Source organism: Mytilus galloprovincialis, chromosome 1, assembly GCF_965363235.1.
Source record: "Mytilus galloprovincialis chromosome 1, xbMytGall1.hap1.1, whole genome shotgun sequence".
Taxonomy (NCBI): Eukaryota; Metazoa; Mollusca; class Bivalvia; order Mytilida; family Mytilidae; genus Mytilus; species Mytilus galloprovincialis.
This window is the reverse complement of record NC_134838.1, coordinates 123,995,771-124,021,441: the sequence shown is the minus strand read 5'-3', so window position 1 is coordinate 124,021,441 and position 25,671 is coordinate 123,995,771. Positions and strand designations below refer to the sequence as shown.

The 25,671-nt window shown below is 32.1% G+C and overlaps 1 protein-coding gene across 2 annotated transcripts; it reads left to right on the top strand.

Moving 5' to 3' along the window:
• Window positions 1-768: 768 nt before the first annotated feature.
• LOC143056907 (post-GPI attachment to proteins factor 6-like) lies at window positions 769-23,773 on the top strand. Of its 2 annotated transcripts, none has more exons than XM_076230103.1 (12): window positions 769-926; window positions 2,217-2,382; window positions 2,997-3,195; window positions 4,527-4,660; window positions 6,282-6,556; window positions 7,047-7,378; window positions 8,361-8,566; window positions 10,185-10,330; window positions 10,814-10,992; window positions 12,606-12,872; window positions 13,840-14,050; window positions 18,117-23,773. In XM_076230103.1, the coding sequence occupies exons 1-12, from the start codon at window positions 836-838 to the stop codon at window positions 18,257-18,259; spliced, it is 2,349 nt and encodes a 782-aa protein (XP_076086218.1). In that variant the 5' UTR covers window positions 769-835; the 3' UTR covers window positions 18,260-23,773. The 2 variants fall into 2 exon arrangements, with proteins under 2 accessions (XP_076086218.1, XP_076086209.1); XM_076230094.1 differs by having other exon boundaries at window positions 13,840-14,086.
• The last annotated feature ends 1,898 nt before the right edge of the window (window positions 23,774-25,671 follow it).

Sequence of the window (25,671 nt, the reverse complement as noted above, 5' to 3'; positions counted from 1 at the left end):
AAATATTTTTTTTTTACTATAAATCTAATATTTTCGTATAACATATTCATAAATCTCCAAAAATTCTTAATTTCATGGACAAATATGGTAAAATAAAAGAGAAATTAACATTTGTGTCGATCATTTCAATATATTTAAGGCATATATATCGGCGAATGTGAATTCCGTCTGGTCAACTTTTTTTTGAAGAAAAGCATTTTTATGTACTATAAAGTTTATATTTTTATATCAAGTATTTATTGATCTCATAGATTTCTTAGTTTCGTGTAAAAATATTGTAAAACAAATAAGATATTAACACTTTTTTTTATCAGTTCAATATGATTAATGCGTACATCGGCGAATGTGAATACCGTCCGGTCAACTTTTTATGGAGAAAAACATTCTTTTTTACTATGAAGTTTATATTTTCGTATCCAATATTTATTATTTTCACAGATTCCAGAATTTTGTTGACAAATATTGTAAAACAAAAGAGATATTAACACTTGTTGCCGACCAGTTGAATATATGTATATGGCGTATAAAGGCGAGTGTGAATACCGTCCGGTCAACTTTATTTGCTCAAAAATATTTGTTTTCACTTATTTTGTTTGATTTTCATAAAATATATTTTAATATCTTTAAGGTCTACAAATATCAAACAAATCTAATGAATAACAAAAAAGTAATGACTATTTATATCTCGTCCGGTCAACCGTCCTGTCACTATCCGGGCAATCGTCCTGTCATTAGTGCTTCCAAAGTGAAGAGTTACTTCCCATTTTTCCAATCTTCAGTCATTATCATGTGGCTGATGTAAACAAAGCATGATTGTCGGATTTTGTCAATCGAAATGTACAAACATGGATGTTATTTTGATATAAATCATTTAATATGGTTTATAATTGTTATAGCCCTACTACTACAACCATGTAAACCTCAAGGTAAAGCATGCATGATGTCCTTTTAGACACCGACCACCATCATGACCATGAAAACGATAACGTTATCTACCTTACCTTATCTCTGTATCTTTACCCCCTTTGACTTTGTAAAGGAACCATACGCTAGTCTGTAGAACTTGTGATATCATTTTCTATATACAGTGATGCCTCCACCAATTAAGAATATGGTGAAGTGCTAGATATATATATATATGCAGTGCCTTTAAAATGTTGCAACTCTCAACTACAAGTATGTTAACTCGCTCTTAATACTAAATGACAAACTACTGATCACAGTAAGGCCTTCGACAATGAGCAAAACCAATTCTAGATTATAAGCTTAAAAAGGTCCCAAAATAATAAATGTACAATATTGCAAACTAGAGAAAAGTAAATTTCCATAAATCTTTTCACAGGACCTACCAGTGATAGGTTAAGTGCTGTGGTCATTGTAGGTTAGGAAAGGTTTCAGCGATAGGTTAAGTGTTGTGATCATTGTAAGATAGAAAAGAGGTTACCAGTGATAGGTTAAGTGCTGTGGTCATTGTAGGTTAGGAAAGGTTACCAGCAATAGGTTAAGTGCTGTGATCATTGTAAGATAGAAAAGAGGTTACCAGTGATAGGTTAAGTGCTGTGGTCATTGTAGGTTAGGAAAGGTTACCAGCGATATATTAAGTGTTGTAATCATTGTAAGTTAGAAAAGAGGTTACCAGTGATAGGTTAAGTGCTGTGGTCATTGTAGGTTAGGAAAGATTACCAGCGATAGATTAAGTGTTGTAATCATTGTAAGTTAGAAAAGAGGTTACCAGTGATAGGTTAAGTGCTGTGATCATTGTAAGTTAGGAAAGATTACCAGCGATAGGCTAAGTTCTGTGATCATTGTTGTATCCATCCAGATCTTTGTTTATATGCACTGATTACATGAAAAACAACATAGGATACATGTACATGCATTATCACTGTTGATCCAGGGTTTTCTTAATATAGTGTACAATAATGAAATTGACTGAAAAGATTCATATTTAAATTATCAGGTTTCTTCTTCCATAATTAGTTTATTTAACAGCCTGTCTTCTACCATGTCTACAGTCATTTGGACAGTCATTTAGTGAGGATTTGTCATTGTCGCTATGGGTATAAATTCAACTGATTTTTTTATTGCTTTGTGTATAAATCAAACTGATTTTTATAGAATCCCACGGTCAATATAGGTTTGCTCTTTGGTTGAGTTGTCTCTTTGATATACATTTGTATTACCCATTTCCATTCTCAATTTTATGAACTTTTCAGCTTACTCAGCAGAAGTGGAATGGACTACAGCAGTGCGACTCTCAGATTATAAAGGTTATAAGTCAGTCAGTCTAACAAAGTACACCATTCCAGAGGGTACTATAGAAGTATTATGGGATATAAGTGCTGACACACTGCCAAAATGTCCACAGAAGGATGTCTATATGTAAGTACAACATGTAGTACCGGTAATATAACATAAGATTTAGAAATTTTTTAAAGTTACAAATATACAGAAATTGAATTTAACAATTTTCAAAGTGATTCCAATAGTTGTTATTATCAAGCATTTTATAAGAGCTATCTCTATAGTATATATTTTATCACACCCAAGCTCTAGAAAAAAAGGGGGGTTACCCCTGCCTGTCCATGACTAGGAAATTTCCATCAATTTTTTCACAGGACCTACAAATCAGATTTCCTGAAATTAGATAGCAGGCTTTATGTAAGCATGCCATATTGTGTAATGTGCTTTCAGATTCATTCTTCACAGCCTGTAGCTTCAAAACAACCTCAATTACTAATAATTTGTTTACAGCTGTAAATACATTGTAGTGCTCTTGCCCAAAAAAAAGTAAACATAACAAGATAGAAAACTTTACGATTGAGACATGGTTTGAAACTGGTAATACTTAGATCCAGTCAATATGTGAACTAAAAAGGATCCTTTGAGCCTCTGGTATGTGCAGCATACTAAATATTATAGTGTATGGACTTTGATTTTTCCCATTCTTGCAATTAAAAGAACTCAATGTTTAACTACTGTATATATCTTTACAGCTATATAAGGCAAGGCAGTTATCCACTTGTGACACCATACAATGAAACATATCCAGAAAATTTCCATATTGAAGACAGCCATCACCTGAAACTAACAACAAATAATGTGACACTACCTTATTCCATAAAGATGCCTAAGTCAGGATCATGGTTCTTAGGAGGATTTCTACCAAGAGCACAAAAACAATATTTACAAGCGGTAATAGAAACAATCAGATTTTGTTAAAACTATTGACAATGGCTATTAGTATACCTTACATTATATAGTAATATATTTGATTGGCTCATATGGAATCATGTGTCATAGGTAGTTTAATTTCAATGTTTTCCCTGCACAAATTGGCAGGAGCAATGAATAATCCCAACAAATTGAAGCCTCCATTGAAAAACCCTATCATTCCCCAGTAAATAACCCTTGTCGTACCTCAATGATCACGAGTTAACTCCCTTTAAAGTATGACGTCACTTAACATCAGATAAACAAAAACAAATATGGCAACGGCTAGGTTAGAAGTCCATCAAATGATGCAGAAACAAGACCAAACAAGACTTGGAAATTCATCTAGTGTCGACGATATCTCTTGTGAACAGAGCCATCAATATATTACAGAAAGAGTCTACCTTTGTTTTACATATATACCTGAAATTTCACACAATAGACACAAAATAGTTTTTTAACCTAAGTGTTTTGACAATCTGTTACAATATTTTATTGTTATTTGTTCGTTCAGTATGATAATTATAAAAAAAAAGAAGATGTGGTATGATTGCCAATGAGACAACTCTCCACAAGATACTAAAATGACACAGAAATTAACAACGATAGGTAAACGTACGGCCTTCAACCATGAGCAAAGCCCATACCGCATAGTCAGCTATGAAAGGCCCAGAAATGACAATGTAAAACAATTCAAACGAGAAAACTAACGGCCTAATTTATGTATAAAAAACAATTATGACCCATTGAGTCGTTGAATATCGGGTTAATAACCTTACTCGGGTTGACAATTTTGGATAGTCACCTCTTCAGCAGGCCATATAAATTGTATATAGTTTATCTTAAAACAGATGAATAAAAAATGTTGGTATATATATTTCATTAGGATAGCAACCAAAGGTCATAAAAAACCAATAGACTAGAGTCACTAGACAATATTCAACTTTTATCAAATCAAAAATCTCAACACAATGTCAATCTTATGACAAAACAAGAAAGACAACATTTAAAAGTTTCAAGTAAATATCAGATTGGTCTTACTTCTTGAATTGAATATTTCATAGATTCATTTATTTTGAACTTATGTGCAATGAAACTAAACAGATGTGACATTGTAGATTATTGTACTTACATGTTACTTGTTTTACCATAAAATTGAGCATGAACTACATGTACATAAACTGAGTGAAAGCACTTCAACATAGAAAATTGAAGATTTTAAAAAACATCACAAAAGATTCAATATGAAAATGAACAAAAAAAATCAATGACAGGTGAATTTTGTGTGACATATCCTTATTTTATTTTATTAGGGTCTGAATAAGAAAAACTGTGTGTATGGTATGGGTATCCGAGTCATATCTAGATATATGGTTGATATTGACGAAGTTTCAACAGGGAAGTTGTATAATTTTGTATTGCCTGCCAACAAATCTAAAACCATCAAGTAAGTAAACATAGAATTCTCAATAAAAGGAGATTTTTTTTTGTTATTTATGATAGATACATTTTATTTTAATTGAAAATGAAAACATTATGATGTAAGCAGATAACTGTTAGAAATATATTAATTGGTACAAAATTATGAAGAATAAGTATGATGGGTTTAGAGACAATTTTCAACCAGGGCTTCCAAAAAATATTTGAGCCACCCGGACATTTTATATCTGATCCCGATTTTACTCCCTTAAGACTAAGTCACAAAAGGCAATTATGGTAATCAGATGACCATCCCAATGATTGACATTAGTTTAAAAAAAACGATATTAAACTTAACTTTGATAGTATTTGATGGTCTGGCGTTAACTGTTAAAGTGGCAGTGCATTATTCGAACTGTGCACATCAGCGAGCTCATTTCTGCATAAGACTCTTTATTTGTGCAAAATGATGTTCTCAAAAACTTTACTTTTGTTTTTAAAATCACATTTTTCTAAAACGGGATGTTGACTTGACAATGGTAAAACATGGACCAGAAACGGATACGTAAAAGTCTGTGTACAATACAAAGCATGACTTGAGTGAAGAAGCTCTTTCCATGTTATTTCTTCAACAAAATACTTAAAATGAAAGTTAGATACACATGATACAGGTATCAATGATAATTAAATTTATTTTGAAGAAATGTAGGATGCATATTTAGATTTCCGACCTGCGCACATGCCCACACAAGTTCTAGTTCATACAACGTAGTTCTGATGATTTTTCATTTAAAACCTTTTAAAGTTTTTCACCAAAACATGTTTATAAACGTATTTCTTTTAATAATTTCAATCTTTTAGACAAAATCAATTAGATACAAATGGCTGAAATGTACGAAAATAACTTTGAATAGACCGATCAATTTATACCATGTCCGGTACCGAAAATAGTTTACCTGTCACCTGAACGGGTAGATTTCAGCTGTCTAACAACAAATTGGCCTTGATTAAAATTAGAAAGTATTGAAGTAGGGGTTGTTTAGATAGTAATTAATCATCATGTCACTTTTATGACCGGAAATGTGTGGGTGATAAAGGCAAAAGGTTGGTCAAAAAGATCGTGAATTATGTTAAAATGACGGTCTCTTAAGAAAGCCTTGAACACTAAAAAGTAGATGACCGTTTCATGCTTTGCCCAGCCGGACTTTTACCGGACATTATACAATTGTCCGGAATATATGACCGTTTTGGAAGCCATGCTTTTAACAAAGACAAAACCATCTACAGTTCTACAGGTCACTGTAGACCTTCAACAATGAAGAAAGACCCATACTGTTAGGTAATTTTTAAAAGACCACAGTTAAACTCAAAAAGAAAATATAAAGGGAGAAGGAAGCCTTTTTTCATTTTGATAAATGTAAATTGAAAGGGACATAAGCATATGATTAATCATGATTAGATAAATTATGTTTCTGAGGTAAAATTCTTTGAAAAGATTCAGTATACATGTAGGTCTAGTTACAGATGTGAAGTGTCAAATAACAATAATATGTAATAAATATCTTTGACTTGAAGCTACACTCATTCATTTTCTGCTATTGTCTGCTACTTATTGTAATTGATAGTACACAAGATATTTTTATCCCCAGATTAACAGTCCCAGAAGGAACTACATCATTCTCTGTATTAGTGGATGGTTGTTCTGTAAACACTTCTAATACTTCTTCCTGTCCTGTCCTCATAGCAGCAGCTTCTGGTCATATTCCTAATGTGTCATTGGATACCAATGTAAACTGCACTTCTGACACATGTCAGTTGGATTACCAATCACCTTTCATCAAAGAATGGAGTTACATCAGAATTGTACCTTATCTACAGGCCAATGATACAGAACTGAATGTCAGTCTTCAAGTTAATACTCAAAGTAAGCATAGAAATTGTGTTTGAAGTAGAACTAACTTTACCTCAGTTATAGGAAATCGAAAATGTGTATGCCCCTCTTATGGGGTATCGTGTGTTTCTGTCTGTGTGTTCTTTTGTCTGTTCATTCATCGTCTTGGTCTGTCCAGCTTCAGGCTAAATATTTTGGTCAAGATAGTTTTTGATGAAAATCCAATCCACTTGCAATTTATTACACATGTTACCTATGTTATGATCCTTCTAATTTTAATGCCAAATTAGAGTTTTTATCCCAATTATTATTGCACAGGCTATCATTCATTCTGTTGTTAAGTTAACACATTGAATATTAAGGATCTTCTTGTTAGCATGAAATTAGTCATCATTGAAAATACTAGAAAAGGTTATAAAATAATGATATGATTCAGTTCAAACATATGGGAAAAACAATTTCCAATGACATTTGAACTTTGTGCCATCTTAGACATAACAGTTGATAAATGTATGTTTTGCAGATTGTTTAATGAATCAGTATATAGTTGGGGAACCAGTTGACCCAGTTGAAGAAGATGATAACCAAACTCAGATTATACACTACAAACCTAAACCAGCCCCTCCAGTTACTAACTCATCATGTGTTCAACTTCAACAGATGGGAAGATTTGACATCATGAATGAGGATTTCCTCTCAATATTCATCTTCCCTGACCAATTCCTTTACCCATGGCCGAACATGAGGTTGTTCTGTCCAGATACACAAGTCCTTCTGACGTACTTTGATTTGTCCACAGAGAGAGATGCTGGAGGGACATTAAAAGTGGTTTTCACTACATCACATCTATATGTGGTAGGTATAATATTATAGCAACATTTTTAGCACACCTGATCCATGGAACTGATGAGCATTTAGTATTTCTTTGAATTTATCTATTATCATCTTTTAACTTGTTTCTTGGAACAGAATAAAAATGGCTTTATTTGTCTTTATATTAGTGTGAAATAATAAAATCTAACTAGGCCTAATTGGCACCACATACAACTGTTAATTAAAGGCCCCTGCATGACAAAATATGAAGCATTTTCAATTTATAAAAATAATAGCCTGTCTGATATATGGTATGCTGAAAGCAATAACTGATGATAAAAATTGACTGACAGTGAAAAACAACATCCACTGGAATACAGGCTTGATACAGGCACATAAAAGGGTGGAGGAATTAAACATGTTTATGAGCACTCACATTGTCCCAAATCCTCTCCTTTACCTAGACAGTGTGTTACAGCACAACATAAGAAAAAACTACTAAGCACAAGAATTAGCCTCAGAAAGACAAGGCCTCGAAGTACTGATACATGATAACTCATGGTTGCTAAAAGCTAGGAAAAGGACACCAAGTACATTAAAAAACTTGATAATTTTAATCTCCTTATAAAGGGCACTGATATACCTACAGTGAATGCTTGCTATTTACAGGTTTAACTGTATACCGTTAAGAAATATTACAAATGTTAATTCTTTCAAATACAAAATAACAGATCATTTATTGAAATCAACCTAGCTGTATCAATTATATTAAAAACTGATCATGTCATCATGTTTATTTTTTCATCACATTTTATCAAGTTGTATTGAACATTATTATCATACTTGACTTTTTATACTAATGTATGCAATGTATATGTTTGCATTTTGTTTGATTTCTCATGATGAGGGCCTCAGGGAAGATTAGTTATACATGTATAGCTAACTGTGTAACCCTCTTGAAATAAAGTATTGTTGTTGTTGTTGTTGTATATAAAATGACAGAGTTTATGTTCAATCTTTAAAGCATCCTCAACAAGATGCCAAGGTATACCTGTGTGTTATGAAATCTTCCATTCCTTCACTAACAACTGTTACAGAGTGTCCAGGAGGGGTGAGTTTGATTGTAAACTCAACATCTGAGACAGCATCAACATCCAAAGTTTACATCCCATATCCTTCTGGCGGACGATGGTACTTGGGAATGAAAAGTGCTTGTTACAACAAAAACAAGTAAGTAATTCACTCCAGTTTTTAACAAATTTAAATGTAGCATCTTAATCAATACAACATGGTCTTAACAGTAGTCAGCTGATAACCTAACAACCATTTGATGTAATATATATGTAATCAACATTTATTAATTGGAAGATATTGTTTTAACAACAATATGAAATAACGTTAACCCTACTCAGAAAAACAAGGATATACAGTTTAAGGGCATACGATACAGTTTTGATCCTGTATTTACAGTTTGATGAAAATTTCAATATAGGCTAGTTTTTGCCTGCTTAAATCAAATATGTAATAAAAAATATACCTTCATGTGCTACTTTTTGAGTTAAATGAGGTCGAAATTTTGTATTTTTGCTCAAAATTCGGATTTGTGGCCATATTTTCCCTTTCGAAAGAAAGCCATAACTTTTTTGTTTTAAAAGATAAACACAAGTTGTTTTTTGTTAGATAATTTGTAATTTTTGTATTTTATAAGTATCCTAAAAAATTATGCATTTTTTATTCAGAAATAACTCATATTTTTCAAATGGTCATGAATTAAGAAAAAATCGTATTTTTTTGCTGTATATTTATCAAAATTAAAAAAAATTCCTCTATTTACAGTTTTATAAAATTTGGTCCACATAAACTTCCTGCAAAATGAAACAAAATGTCGTTTTAAAAAATAGGGGTCCATGCACTCGTTTTCAAATTAAATCAGTTTGAATGAATAGTCGAAAAATGCATCTTTTCCCGATATGTCATAGTTTGACGTTGCGAAAATAACATTTTACGTTAGCAACGTCATTACCTACCCTGTAACTGTATCGTATGCCCTTAAATCCAAATGATTTGAAATGTTCATGCAATGTTATAGGCTAGACTTATTTTTATAAAGATTACTGTAAGTTGTATAAAAAAAAAAAAAACATTTGAAGGTTTTGTCAGTAGGAGGGATTATAAACATCAACACAGATGTGGGTTTTTTTATGCCCCACCTACGACAGTAGAGGGGCATTATGTTTTCTGGTCTGTGCCTCCGTTCGTCCGTCCGTCTGTGCGTCCGTTCGCTTCAGGTTAAAGTTTTTGGTCAAGGTAGTTTTTGATGAAGTTGAAGTCCAATCAACTTGAAACTTAGTACACATGTTCCCCATGATATGATCTTTCTAATTTTAATGCCAAATTATAGTTTTGACCCCAATTTCATGGTCCACTGAACATAGAAAATGATAGTGCGAAATTCAGGTTAAAGTTTTTGGTTAAAGTAGTTTTTGATGAAGTTAAAGTTACATCAACTTGAAACTTAGTACACATGTTCCCTATGATATGATATTTCTAATTTTAATTCCAAATTAAAGTTTTGACCCCAATTTCACGGTCCACTGAACATAGAAAATGATAGTGCGAGTGGGGCATCCGTGTACAATGGACACATTCTTGTTTTTGATGAATATAAGATGCTAAGACAAGTTATGTTAAAAATATTTCAGTTTCAAAACTTGTTTAAAGGCTCTTTAAACTTTACCCTCTTGTTTAACAAAAAAGATAAGAAAATAATGTGTAGACCTAGTTTATGTTATTATGACTTGAAGGAAATAAGAAATTTCCACTTTCTTATTTTCAATGTATTTTTCAGGACTGAAGAAAAATGTTTAAAACTACCTGTAGTATTGACCCAAGTTTTTGTGACAAGATGTGTAGACAACAAGTGTGGTGGGAAGGGAAATTGTCAGGAGTTTTTCAGTGGGATGTTGTTGTTCAGCTCCTGTGAATGTTTATCAGGTATTATTATATTCTAGCAAATGTAAATTGCTATGAAGGATGTATAGGTATAACATATTCATATATCTTTGTGCATGTCTATTCCCTATTCTATGTCTGCTTTAACTTTATATTGACAGCTTGAACCTAGGTCAAGCATGCACACAGGGCATATCTTGAGGCTCACAAGTGTTGAAACAATGTCCAGACGTTATTATTAAATTGCCATCTTATTCAACGTTTATAAGTTCGTCATAAGATAAGTATTTAATTCGAATTGCAGCTTTTTCCATTATTGATTCAAAGGGAGTACCTGTTTTTGGTAAACATATCTCACAGATTTTGTTTTTTATTTTGCAATTGATCAACATTTCACTTAATAAAAAATCAGATGACTTAGAATTGAGATGTGTTGGTAACAAACCTTTTATTACCCTCCAACCATACATTCATAATTTCTGCAGATTTCCTAAGTTAATTCCAATGTGTCTGTTCTATTTATAGATTGGAGAGGTTATGGGTGTACTGATGGATCCATGGCAGAATCTGATGGAACAATTCTAAGTACTATGTTGTTATTAACTCTCAGTAATGCATTCTTTATACCAGGAATATTCCTGTCGATAAGACGTAGAATGTTTGTAGAAGGACTGGTTTATGTCTTTACTATGTTCTTTTCTACAGTGAGTACTATTTGCTATTGTTTGTATATGATAAGATCTTTTACTTTCCCCATAAAATGTAAAAAAAATATATATTAAGCTAAACATCTATACTATTAAACGAGAAGACCTCATTTTGTGTATCGCTTCTCTTCCTTCCACATTAAATCAATCATCATGCCTCTGTGTCCTATAGGTAACATGCATAGTCGCTTTGTCATCCATTCTTATGATTATTCAGATTGAGTTATTTTGGGAGAAAAACGACAAAAAAGGAGTCCGGATATGATTCCGTCATCAGACTAAGTTTTAGTCATGGAAAAGACTTCCGCTGAAACATGCACAAATACAACCAATCGTATGATAGATTACAAAAATGAAAAATAAATAAGCCAATTAGAGCGTTCTCCATATCATGATGTTTAGATCGCAAGAACCACAACTATAATACCTCCTTATAGAGGACAATTATTTTTCGTGTTTATCTACATGTAAAGTACGATTATACTACTTTAATATATAGAGACTCTCTGTATTCTGTCTACTGTTTTCTTTGAAATGTTTACTATTTAAGGGGTCACACCAGTTGCATATATATTAAAATAAGTAAAACATGTGACACAAGTACAACCAATCGTATGATAGATAACAAAAATGAAAAATAGATAAGCCATTCAGAGCGTTCTCTATATCATGGTGTTTAGATCGCAAGAATCATACCTATTATACCTACTTAGAGAGGACAATTATTTTTCACGTTTATCTACATGTAAACTACGATTGTAATACTTTAATATATAGAGACTCTCTGTATTCTGTCAGGGACTTTCTATGTTAGTATAGAAAGTCGAGTCGACCTCGACCAAAAACTTTAACCTGAAGCGGGAGAGACGGACGGACAACCGAACGAATGAACGCACGGATGCACAGGCTAGAAACATAATGCCCACAAAAGGGGAATACAAATTTATTGTTGAAAGGGATCTTGCGGGTGTGTTCTAGTGTTATTTAATCTAATTTCAAGACATATCTTATCAGTCTTAATTAGTAACAAAAAATCTGAATATGTTTACAGGGGCAATGACATTTTTCTGCATTTAAGGTAACATGAAGAAATTGTTAAATGTAGAAAAAAATCCAAAGCCTGATTGAAGGCTGTACGGTGACCTATAGTTGTTAATGTCTGTGTCATTTTGGTCTTTTGTGGATAGTTGTCTCATTGGCAATCATACCACATCTTCTTTTTTATATTTGTAAGAAATCTTATAATATGAAATTTGAAAACAACAAATAAAGATGTATGTAGAAATAAATCCTGATATTAATAAATAGTACACAAACACTTTGTATTATTTTCAGAAATGAAATAACTAAGATGTCTATATTAATTATAAAAAAGAAGATGTGGTATGATTGCCAATGAGACAACTAGCCACAATAACCAAAATAACACAATAATTAACAACTATAGGTCACTGTACGGCCTTCAACAATGAGCAAAGCCCATACTGCATAGTCAGCTATAAAAGGCCCTGATATGACAATGTAAAACAATTCAAACGAGAAAACTAACAGCCTTATTTATATAAAAAAAACCTTATTGAAAGAATAATATCTGGTTGTGTATTCTGTAGTTTTACCATGCCTGTGATGTCAATAATGTGAAGTATACATGGTGTATGATGGATTATGGAGTGCTCAGTTTCTGTGATTTCTATGGATCTATCATGTCCTTCTGGGTGACCTTGCTGGCAATGTCACAACTAAATGATACAGTTCGATCTATTTTCCACATGCTTGGTGCTCTATGTCTAGCCATGGGTGTGGAATATAATAAACACGGACTGTGGGTGTTTGTAGCTCCAGCTCTTACTGGTGTCGTTATTATGTCAATTTCTTGGGTAAGTTCATGGTCAGCTGACAACTGAAAAAATTATTTTTTTTAATTCTCTTGTCTTGTTTTATTGCAATTCCATAAAAATTAATCTCAGATTTGAAAAGATATTTGGTTAATCTACGAAAAAAAGTTATTTGTTTATCTAAGAATCAAACAGTAAATTGACATGTCAAACTCACATCTAAATATTTATTCTTTATATCTAAGGGGGGAAAAATGTGGTTGGATTACATGTATCCTTGAAATAACCATGAAATTGCTTTATTACTGTTCACTAAAAATTACTCTAAAGAAATTCTTGAATGGTAAGTAACTTAATTTTTAAGTACTTTGATGTATGCCCAATTTTGAAAGAAATGGAAAAAGCTGTTGATTAATAGGTTTTTGACTTTTTACATATGAAATCAGTGGATTTATTATCATATAGTTGGAATCTAAATTGATGGTCTTGATTATAAACATATAAACTATAAAACGCAACATATGTCAGAATTAAGGTTGAAATGACAGGGGTGCAGCAATCTTCTAAATTAGACTTACAAGTCCCTATTACACACTTATTATACTGTCATTTCTCTCAAGTATTTAATTTGATGTTTTATGAAACAATGTTTTAATGTTTGGTGTATCATCTTGCCAATAAACATATGGCTTTGGATTTTGGACAGTAGACAGATGTCCAGTTCTTAATTTCTGCAAGTCCAGAGATATTGGGATAAATTAACAGAGCCTGTCAAATATAAGCCATCAATACCAGATTCCCTTAACTGAGTCATAATATTTGTACTTCTATGCACTAGAATATACTCAGGTTACATCCACATTTGCTATGTACTTTTCAGTCATTTAATTCATTTACATGCAGTAGTATTTGTAAACCTATTTATAAAAGGTAATGGAACATATTTCACAAATTGAATATTTTTTTGTTGAGATTAATATATTTTCAGTCATCTTTATTTACATTACAGGTAGTGCAATGTCGTAAACGTAAAAACTGTTATCCATCAAAATGGAGATATTTAAAATTCATTCTACCTGGCGTCTTACTAGCAGGGACAGGACTTATCATATTTGCCTTCTTGGAGACAGACGAGAATTACAAATACACACACAGTGCCTGGCATGTTGTCATAGCGCTGAGTATTGTCTTCCTGTTGCCATCACGTAAAACATCCAAAGGTAGTTTTAGCCTATCAGATGATGCTGTTTTATCAGGTAGTGGCCATGTTCAGGTGGTGGACACAGGCAGTGGCAATAACCATTTAATTAGTGGCCCTACTGACTGTACTAGTTAATGACTAACATTTCATAGCTTATTTTATTTCTTTATTTATCAGAGCTAATTCAAACATCCTGAATATTTGACAATTATATTTTATCTTGATTCTGCTTTACATTCATTGAACTGTTTTAATGAATTGTAATAAGTCACAACATTGAACTGTCAGAAAACAAAGACCATTTTATCTGTTTTTTCTAAGATGTGAAACTTCTTGAAGTACTTGTATTAAATACATCTAATAAATTGGATTTTTATGTGAAAGAACTATTGTTTAAAACAAGATGATATTGCTTTAATTTCATGCATAGTATGTCATTTTATATTATTTTTATTGTTTTTAGATAAATCTTTGTTTTCTCTAAATTGAATTTACCACCATTTTGTCTTTATGTCAACTGATATTGTAGACAATACTTTAGATATTTTTTAAACTTGAGTCATCCATGTTCTGTTGTGGTATATGGCATTTTGACAGTGTGATTGTTTGAGTTAGCTCTTCTATGTACTAATTTTCTTTGTTTGCTCTAACATCACAATACTCAAGTGTTCAGTTAGTTTATTTTGTATTCAGCTTACTCACATTACATTTTTTTATTCTGTTGACTATTATAGCATTAGTTTGTGATTGTTTGAGTTGGCTTTTATATATTATTTATTCTATGAATAAAAATCATTCCATTCCCAAGGACCTGATTAAACAAATTTCAAACCTCTGACCTTGACTAGATTGAGTCAGACAGAACCGGAAAGTTGGTGTCATACCTCAAAATTATCTCCCCTTGCATGTCAATTTGAAGAATAAAATTTTGTATATGTATTGTTCAGAGTATTTTGGGGGATTAAATGAGTTTTATTTTACATTTTATCTTCTCTGTGCTGACCAGAATTTAATTAGTTTTCAAACGATAAAGTGAATTTTGTTAAAAAATCAATTAATGAGGAATGACAAATCAAATTTTGAGTACAAAGAATACTCAAAATTTGGTCATTAAAGTCATTAAAAATGCTTTTATTTCTTACATATCCTGAATATTATATATTTACATTGCATGATATTCTGTTTGTTCTGCATGCTTTTCAGGACGGTAATGAAGTCATATTACAACACCACATATGCTTCCAACAAAAAAATTAGACGAAATATAAACAATGCAACAAGGTTTTTGATATACAAATCCTTGATCACAAGAGTAAAAAAAAAAAAAAGCTGAAGCATGACAGACATTAAAAGTTTCTTTAACTTCAAAAAAGTAAAGCACAGAATGGAATTGTTCAGTATGAAAAACAGACATGCATATTGCAGCATCACTCGTGTGTGATGGCTGCTTGGGTTTTTTTTCCCCCAAAGATTCTTCATACTAAAACATGCTCCCAAAACAATATTGGATTTGTTGAAACTGTAATATTGCAAATGAAAATTTAAAAAATTGTATGCAATTTTGTAAAATTCAAATAAAAGTTTTCAAGTTTTATTTTAATACATATTACAAGTCCATTGAAGTGCATTAATGTAACAATAAGGCAATGTAACCGTAGACTCAATAATTATTGTTACCTTCATAATTAATTGGTTCCTTACCTAACCTTGCATTCCAACAATTAGTCTCCAATGTAAAATATAATTTTTATTATTGTTACATTTCCATGTAACCATAGCCAGTGCCAGTAAGGAAACTAGCAATAAGACTGAAATAGAAAAAAAACAACATGGGTTAAACTCAGGGTTCATTGTGGCAGGATTGAAATGTGTGTTCAAATATGGTAACTGCATTTTGAAATTTGAAGGCTTGGTGCCCTTTTATTTGAATAACAAGGGGAAACTTCATTATATCAGGTGAAATGTTCACACAAATATAACTCATGATGCTATTTAAAAGAGGCAGAATCAGTTTATATATTTGATGAAAATTTGTGATATTCAGTTATAAACAGAAATGTAGCATTTATTTTAAAAGCAAATTAAGTTGTATGTATGTCTTTTAAAAAATTGGAATATTTATTTATACAAATTGTATTTTAAATTTTTATGAAAACTAGAACAGATAGTTTATTTCACTTATGATCATGGAGGTGGCATGTTATGAGTAATACGGTACATGAGTTGAGATCAAAGTAGGAAGATATGTATTTCAGTGTAATGGATGCATATTAGAATAAACATAATTAGTTCAGATACCATATATGGTGGCATTGGAATCTTTGGTTGTCTTTCAACTTTAATGAACAGATATACAAGTTGCCACCTTCAAGTTTCTTAGTGTAGATTTAGTTTGTAATTTTGACATAGTGAATATGTAGTGTATACTGTTATGGTGAGTCATCTTGAGTTATTAAATATTTAATCAGATTCTATGTTGATTTTGTTTTGACTGAGCACCACTGATGATTTTTTTGTAAATAAAAGGCATGTATGGTGTACTGAATGATATACCTGGTATCTTTGATGAATTTTTATTCCATATGAAAACTTTACACTTTTGTAAACCAAAAGACTTTCGGCCAAGAAGAAATCTGAGAGATGAAGTATTAGCTAGCATTTTAGACTGTGTTCACACTTTATTAAGGGAAACCCAGCAATTTATTTATAGATTGTACTATGTTTTTCATTTTGAGGTAAGTAATATAACATGACCATTTCACATTGTCCAAGCCCTTTACAGATTTTATTGACAGCATTAATTGTTAATTTGGATCAGATTTAACTTTTATTTGTTTAATTGACAGTATTCTCATTACAGATTTGAAGAATTAGTTATAAGTTAGGTACCAAAAGGTAATCATTTGCAAACATCAGTTAAACTAATTGACTGGTTAAGATACAAATTGCAGTTACTCTTTTTGAAGAAAGGTTTCATACCAGTACATTCTTTGAAGAAAAATAATATAATACAGAGTAATCTTAAAAGTTATCTATTGTCTGCCTTCTGAAAAAAATATTCAATTGTTTTCATTATACCCCTCAACCTTCCTGATAGCAATAGGTGGAGGTATAAATTGTTCAGCATATCCATCTATCTAGCTTCTCTCTGTGGTATTCACATCATTTCTTAACTGATCTTGCCAATTTTTCTCTGTAGCTAGTTATGCTTCACATTTTACGTATATGCTCCTCTTACTAGTATGATATCCATGAAATAAAGCAAATTAAAACCAACAAATATATCAGCTTCTACTTAAATGGTATAACCCTATAGGTAGAGAGTTCATGATGAATGTTTTAACATGAAAAAAATGAAGTTATATTAAATTCAGGAGGCACCAATTTTTCTTGTATTTTCTATGTATTGGATAACCATGAATTCATTGCTCAATGAATTACTTATTTTCTGTAGTGTTGTTTAGAGGCTTTTGCCAACCAAAGAAATGACATATCCACATAAATACATGTTTTCCTCAATCTATAAAAAGTTAGTACTAACCAAAATCATGAATACATAGCATAGAATAGTTTACCATGGGAAGAATTTTAAAGAGTAGCAAAATCAAAAATTTGAACTAAAAAAAAAGTATGTCTGTTTGACTCCATCAATAAAGAAAATCTGAAGAAACTATTAAAAAGATAGGAAGATGTGGTATGAGTGCCAACAAGACCACTAAAAATCTTCATTGCAATTTTATAGAATAGAAAATTAATGATTTTGGTGGTAAGATTTGTTCTCTTTGATATGTATACATTCTATGTGTATACATTCTTTGTTCATAATTGAGCTCTCTTTTATAAAAATAATTGGCATTTCATATTTCCGAGATGAATTTGTAAACATTTTAAATGGTAAATTAATGAATACATTTATCCACAACTATTCCTGTCAGATTAAGTCAACTATTTGATAATAAAAACTTAAATAGATATTTTATCAATTGGAACTAACAATTGAACCTCTGGAAATGAAACTTTTTTTGTTGTTTTTTTCTTTTTTTTAATATCAATAGCCTTTTTAAGAGAACTTTTTTAATTATTAGATGGACAAGACTACAGCCTAGTACAGAACCATCAAGTTGAAGCTGTGGGAATGATGTCTGCTGATGGGATAGGAGATGATTCTGATGATGAGTGTATATTACAACCTAGTCGATCTCGACAAGATTGGAATGTTATCTTATGACAAGAGAATAGAGAGCAACCCACCTAATAGAATATAGAGTAGAGATCTTTGATTGTGTTTTCAATTGATTTAGTGCCAAAGTAGACTTAAACTGTGTGTGGAGAGAAAAGAACCTTAATTAGCTCTATATCCACTTATTCAAGAGTAGCTGGAGATAACTGGAAAATATGTAGTACATGTAACCCTAAATAATTGATATATGATACTATAGTATATTGTTTGAGAATAGCTTTTCTATCTTTCTTTATCTTGCCATTGTATCATGCTACCTCATTTAAAACAATAGACATACCTGCCAACTTTAATTATTTGCGGGGGATTTCATCCTGGAGGCTCCCAAATTAAATATTTGGAAAGAGCAATTTTGTCCACAATTTAAAAAAAAAACATTCAATATAATAATGGCTATAGGTTGCACTTTGTAAATACAGCTGTTTCTCAAAATTAATTTTGTTTACATACTGGTTCCCAGTTATATAAAAAAGAAGATGTGGTATGATTGCCAATGAGACAACTATCCACAAAAGAACCAATATGACACAGACATTAACAACTATAGGTCACTGTACAGCCTTCAACAATGAGCAAAGCCCATACCGCATAGTCAGCTATAAAAGGCCCCGATAAGACAATGTAAAACAATTCAAAGGAGAATGCTCTCTGTTTTCCATCTCAAAGAGACATAACTTGAGAATGTTACCAGTAAATAAACATGTGCATATTGTTTACATTGAAATCTGTGGTAACCCTTCATTTGAGGTAGGGGTAGTTAAGAAAATTAGTGTTAGTTTAAACTCTGAAAAGTTCAGGGCATATAAATGTTGAAAATATGCCGCACAGCCCTACATTTTGACCTTTGAAAAAAATTGTAGTGCATATGAACTTTCAATTCTAGGATAAGATTTTTTTCAAAACTTCATAGTAAAAGTTGTATAGTTTTAGCCGTAAAAGGAGTTCCTATGGAAAATTGCATTGTCAATATTTAAAGAAATGCAACCTATAGATATAGGAAGATGTGGTGTGAGTGCCAATGAGACAACTCTCCATCCAAATAACAATTTATAAAAGTAAACCATTATAGGTCAATGTACAGCCTTCAACACGGAGCCTATAGGCTTGTTAAAGTATTAAGAAAGGAAAAAACAATATTTGAATATATTTGAATGCCCCCTTGAAGGTTTTGTAGGACTAAAAGAGCCATCTTGCAAGTAAAACCCCCATGGGCATTTTGAAAAGTTGGCAGGTATGAATAGTCCAAAATTTATCTTAGTTTAGACTTTGAACATTTAATTTGTACAAGAAATATGCTCAGTAAAAATTTAATTTTAAATATGTCTTAATATCACAGCCATGATGTCATTGCAAAATGTTTTATACAGCACATTACATTTGTTATATAAAAAGCATGCACAAAAGTGACAAAAACTATTAAATTTGACTCATGGATACTATACCAATAACAGTTTTACTGTACAGTAATGGTAATTTAACTGGATATAATACACCAATCTTTAGTTCTTTTTTTATGCCCTCTCCATAGCGGAGGGGGCATTAAGTTTTACCATTGTCCTTTTGTATGTAAGTATGTACTTCCTGTACGTCCTAGGTTGGTTTCCGTTCTCTAACTTTAGTTTTTCCTCCACTAAATGTGTTGAAACTTATACACAATGCCTATTACCACAAAATATAGTCAAATCAAGTTCGAAATTTGGTACCATCCCTTTTACCGTTCTTGAGTTATGCCCCTTTATAATCATAATAGTTGCTGAATGTTTCATTTCTGTTCTCTAACTTTAGTTTGTCTCTACCAAAAGTTATGAAACTTATTTGCAACGTAGTGCTTATTAATTATTTCATAAGTTGCACTGATTCTCCCAGGTCAATCAGTGTAGATGAAGTCATTGAAAAAACAGTAATTTTCTTAAATGATCACCTTGTTTTGCCTATTGAACATTTTCTTTCCTGAATAATGGTGTTATAGAATAAATAGGTGAGGGAAAAGGGGGATGACATTGGGTCCTTTGATGTCTTATCCTTTCAACTGTTGTTCTGTCTTCATCTGCTTTGAATAATTTAAGCAAAACAATTTTACTTCTGCATTTATTGAATATTTATGTATAGACTTTAATATAGATTTTTACAAGTCAGTCTGAATGCAAAAGTGTTTAATCAAAAAGATCATGTTTTATAGTTAAGATTTTTAAATGTCTATGCTCACTGCCAATAATTGTGAAAATTGAGAAATTATGTTCTTTTTTATAAGACAGTTTCTCTTGTATCTTATCTTTACTTATAGGCAGTCTCAAATACATTACCACAAGGGTTTGAAAGACATTACTTCTGGAAAACATGGCCATTTGTGTTGTCAATCTATTTTATTGCTCCAAATCTTTCTGAAGATCAATTGTCATCTGCTGTTAAATCAAACTTTAAATCTCAATTTTGTATCAGATTTTCTCCAACCATAATATTTATAAAGTTTATAAGTATTTTTGTTGATTGGAGCTGGGACATATATACTATAGTGATGAACTGTATTGTTCAAAGTAATAAAGATTGGTTGATTGGAGTGACTTCATCTCATTGTAAACCATATCCAACTATTAGGAAAAACTATATTGCTTTTAGCTCACCTGGCCCAAAGGGCCAAGTGAGCTTTTCTCATCACTTGGCGTCCGGCGTCCGGCGTCGTCCGTCGTCATTAGCTTTTACAAAAATCTTCTCCTCTGAGACTGAAACTACTGGGCCAAATTGAACCAAACTTGGCCACAATCATCATTGGGGTATCTAGTTTGAAAAATGTGTGGCGTGACCCGGTCAACCAACCAAGATGGCCACCACGTCTAAAAATAGAACATAGAAGTAAAATGCAGTTTTTGGCTTACAACTCAAAAACCAAAGCATTTAGAGGAAATCTGACAGGAGTAAAAATGTTTATCAGGTCAAGATCTATCTGCTCTGAAATTTTCAGATGAATCGGTCAACCCGTTGTTGGGTTGCTGCCCCTGAATTTGTAATTTTGAGGAAATTTTGCTGTTTTTGGTTATTATCTTGAATATTATTATAGATAGAGATAAACTGTAAACAGCAATAATGTTCAGCAAAATTAGATTTACAAATAAGACAACATGACCGAAATGGTCACTTGACCCCTTTAGGAGTTATTGCCCTTTATAGTCAATTTTTAACCATTTTTCATAAATCTAAGTAATCTTTTACAAAAATCTTCTCCTCTGAAACTTATGGGCCAAATTAATCCAAACTTGGCCACAATCATCTTTGGGGTATCTAGTTTAAAAAATGTGTGGCGTGACCCGGTCAACCAACCAAGATGGCCGCCACGGCTAAAAATAGAACATAGGGGTAAAATGCAGTTTTTGGCTTATAACTCAAAAACCAAAACATTTAGAGGAAATCTGACAGGGGTAAAAATGTTTTTCAGGTCAAGATCTATCTGCCCTGAAATTTTCAGATGAATCGGTCAACCCGTTGTTGGGTTGCTGCCCCTGAATTGGTAATTTTGAGGAAATTTTGCTGTTTTTGGTTATTATCTTCAATATTATTATAGATAGAGATAAACTGTAAACAGCAATAATGTTCATCAAAGTAAGATTTACAAATAAGTCAACATGACCGAAATGGTCACTTGACCCCTTTAGGAGTTATTGCCCTTTATAGTCAATTTTTAACCATTTTTCGTAAATCTTGGTTATCTTTTACAAAAATCTTCTCCTCTGAAACTACTTGGCCACAATCATCTTTGGGGTATCTTGTTTGAAAAATGTGTCCAATGACCTGGCCATCCAACCAAGATGGCCACCACAGCTAAAAATAGAACGGGGTAAAATGGAGATTTTGGCTTATAACTCTGAAACCAAATCATTTAGAGCAAATCTGACAAGGAGTTAAATTGTTAATCAAGTCAATATATATCTGCCCTGAAATATTCAAATGAATTGGACAAGCGGTTGTTGGGTTGCTGCCCTCCAATTGGTAATTTTTAAAGAAATTTTGCCGTTTTTGGTTATTATCTTGAATACTATTATAGAAAGCGATAAACTATAAACAGCGATAATGTTCAGCAAAGTAAGATCTACAAATAAGTCAACATGACCTAAATGGTCAATTGACCCCTTAAGGAGTTTATAGTCAATTTTTAACAATTTTCATTAATTTGGTAAATTTATGTAAATTTTTACCAAATATTTTTCTCTGTTACTAATGGGCAAAGTTCATTATAGATATAATTGTAAGAAGCAAGAACGTTCAGTAAAGTAAGAACTTCAAACACATCACCATCACCAAAATACATTTTGTCATGAATCCATTTGTGTCCTTTGTTTAATATGTACATAGACCAAGGTGAGCGACACAGGCTCTTTAGAGCCTCTAGTTTATAGTAGCATATAATTAGCATACCCTGACTAGTTATGAATAAGCAGCTATTTCAGGAATATTTTTTATCTTTAGAAATATGAATAATGCAATTACTTTATAATATCCTGTTATTTTTTATTATTTTTTTATATTAACATGAACATTATAGTGATTGGTAAATCTGTATATATTTATATGCTTGTTATATGATTTTGATCTCATTGTTATGAAGAGTTGGATCTGACTAACTGTACTATTTACTACTCTGAGTATACATCTGGTAATTTAAGGATATCGTTAATATTTCACTTATATCATGTAACCTACCTTTAGAAGTGCATAAATACTTTAAATTAAAAAATTATTGTGTGCATTTATTATTGCAATTTTGTCATTTTAGACTTAAATGCGATTTTAATTTTACGATTTGGGGGAAATCCTGCTTAATTTCATCTAAAATATTTTAAAATGCAAGTTTAAATTATTGCGTTTACAACTCTGTTGCAATTTTTGCAATAATAAAAACCTCACAATAATTTCTGAATTTACAGTATTATAGGGTTATTGCATGAATATTGGGGAATATTGTCCCGAGTAGACTTTTATATTGCACGAGCTTGCGAGTGCAATATATGTTCTACGAGGGACAATATTCCCCAATATTCATGCAATAACCCTTTTATTGTATAGAATATAATATTTGAAAGTAAAAATTGGTTTAAACTAAGATTTTGTCGTTAATGACGTCATGAATTTTAAAGATTTATTGCACTAGTGCAATATTAGAATTTATTGCACGCTAACTTTTGGTTACGTTCTGTGGAAAATATTATATTGCTATACAATAAATACAATTATATCAGTTTAAAGTATCACTTGTCTATCGTGTGTTCACATTTCACCTCTGAAACTTGTGTGCCAATCTGGATCAAACTTGACAGGAATATTAATGTGTTGATCAAATTCAATAAATAATCTGTTATAAATTATGTAAGTTGGTAATTGCCACCAAACTATGCTGAATAAGATATCAAGTTTGTCAATGATTATATTATTATTATAAGTTAACTAGTGTACTTTATATATTTTTTTTATTCTACATTGTTAAATAGAATGAAATAAAACTAGTCAATCTCATGTTGGTTTTTTCCCCACAGAGTAAAACAGATTTAGGCATTAGCAACCTTGTGTTTTTTATCGTGTGCTGATTGTGAAGAAAATGTTGCAACATATGAGGGAGGTGATTATACTGGCATTTGGTAGATTTATTTATGGTTATTGTGGATATTTGTATTGATTTACATGAATATATTCTGTTTTTACTCACTGGATGTTGTTAAGGAACCACCAATCAATCAATACAGAATTATTATTGTTTTTTTCTCTTGAAATGAATAGTATCTTCAGAGGCGGATCCAGAAATTTTCATAAGTGGGGGCCCACTGACTGCCTAAGAGGGGCCCACTCCAGTCATGTTTCAGCGATTCCCTATTATAATCAACCATTTTTTCCCAGAAAAGGGGGGGCAGGCCCCCTGAAAAAACCTCTAAATCTGCCTCTGATCTTATTTGGTTCATTATTCCATGTTTGAAGGTTTGTTCCTACCTGATAATGCACTGCTGCAAATGTTTCTTAATGTTTTATGATAATGGCCCTGTGAAGAGTAAGCCTTTAGTGTGTCTGTCTGTCTGTTTGCTCTTTATATGTTATGTTATGACTCAATATTGCCAATGAGACAAGTATCCAACAGAGACAAAATGACTAAATTGCTAGCATTTATATCATAACCCTACTGCCTTCAACAATGAGCAAACCCCATACTGCTTCTGTGAGTGAGTGGTCTAAGTAGTTCACCTACTGTATCACTAGTCTGTCAACACTGAGTTTTGTGAGTTTAAACCTACTGTATCACTAGGCTGTAGACACTGAGTTTTGTGAGTTCAAACCTACTGTATCACTAAGCTGTCGACACTGAGTTTTGTGAGTTTAAACCTACTGTATCACTAGGCTGTCAAAACTGAGATGGTGAGTTTAAACCTACTGTATCACTAGGCTGTCAAAACTGAGATGGCGAGTTCAAACCAACTATCACTAGGCTGTCAACACTGAGTTTTGTGAGTTTAAACCTACTGTATCACTAGGCTGTCAACACTGAGTTTTGTGAGTTTAAACCTACTGTATCACTAGGCTGTCAACACTGCGTTTTGTGAGTTTAAACCTACTGTATCACTAGGCTGTCAACACTGAGTTTTGTGAGTTTAAACCTACTGTATCACTAGGCTGTCGACACGTTTGGGTTTTGTGAGTTTAAACCTACTGTATCACTAGTTTGTCAATACTGAGGGTTTGTGAGTTTAAATCTACTGTATCGATAGGCTGTCAACACTGAGGGTTTGTTAGTTTAAACCTACTGTATCACTAGGCTGTCAACACTGAGTTTTGTGAGTTTAAACCTACTGTATCACTAGGCTGTCAACCTACTGTATCACTAGGCTGTCAACACTGAGTTTTGTGAGTTTAAACCTACTGTATCACTAGGCTGTCAACACTGAGTTTTGTGAGTTTAAACCTACTGTATCACTAGTCTGTCAACACTGAGTTTTGGGAGTTTAAACCTACTGTATCACTAGTCTGTCAGCACTGAGTTTTGTGAGTTAAAACCTACTGTATCACTAGGCTGACAACACTGAGTTTTGTGAGTTTAAACCTACTGTATCACTAGGCTGTCAACACTGAGTTTTGTGAGTTTAAACCTACTGTATCACTAGGCTGTCAACACTGAGTTTTGTGAGTTTAAACCCGGCACATTGACTAGGATTTTCAGTTTTCCTCCCAAATGTCATGGTTTTCAAGGTCACCCACCTATAAAAACTAACTGCTGAGATAAATCCAAAAATTGAAAGTGGCAATAACAATCAATCATAATGCATAGCAAGCTATAAAAGACACAGACATGACAAAATATAAAATAATTCAAAAGAGAAAACATACAGAATGATAAAAGTACATAACAAGCAAATAACAAATATGATATA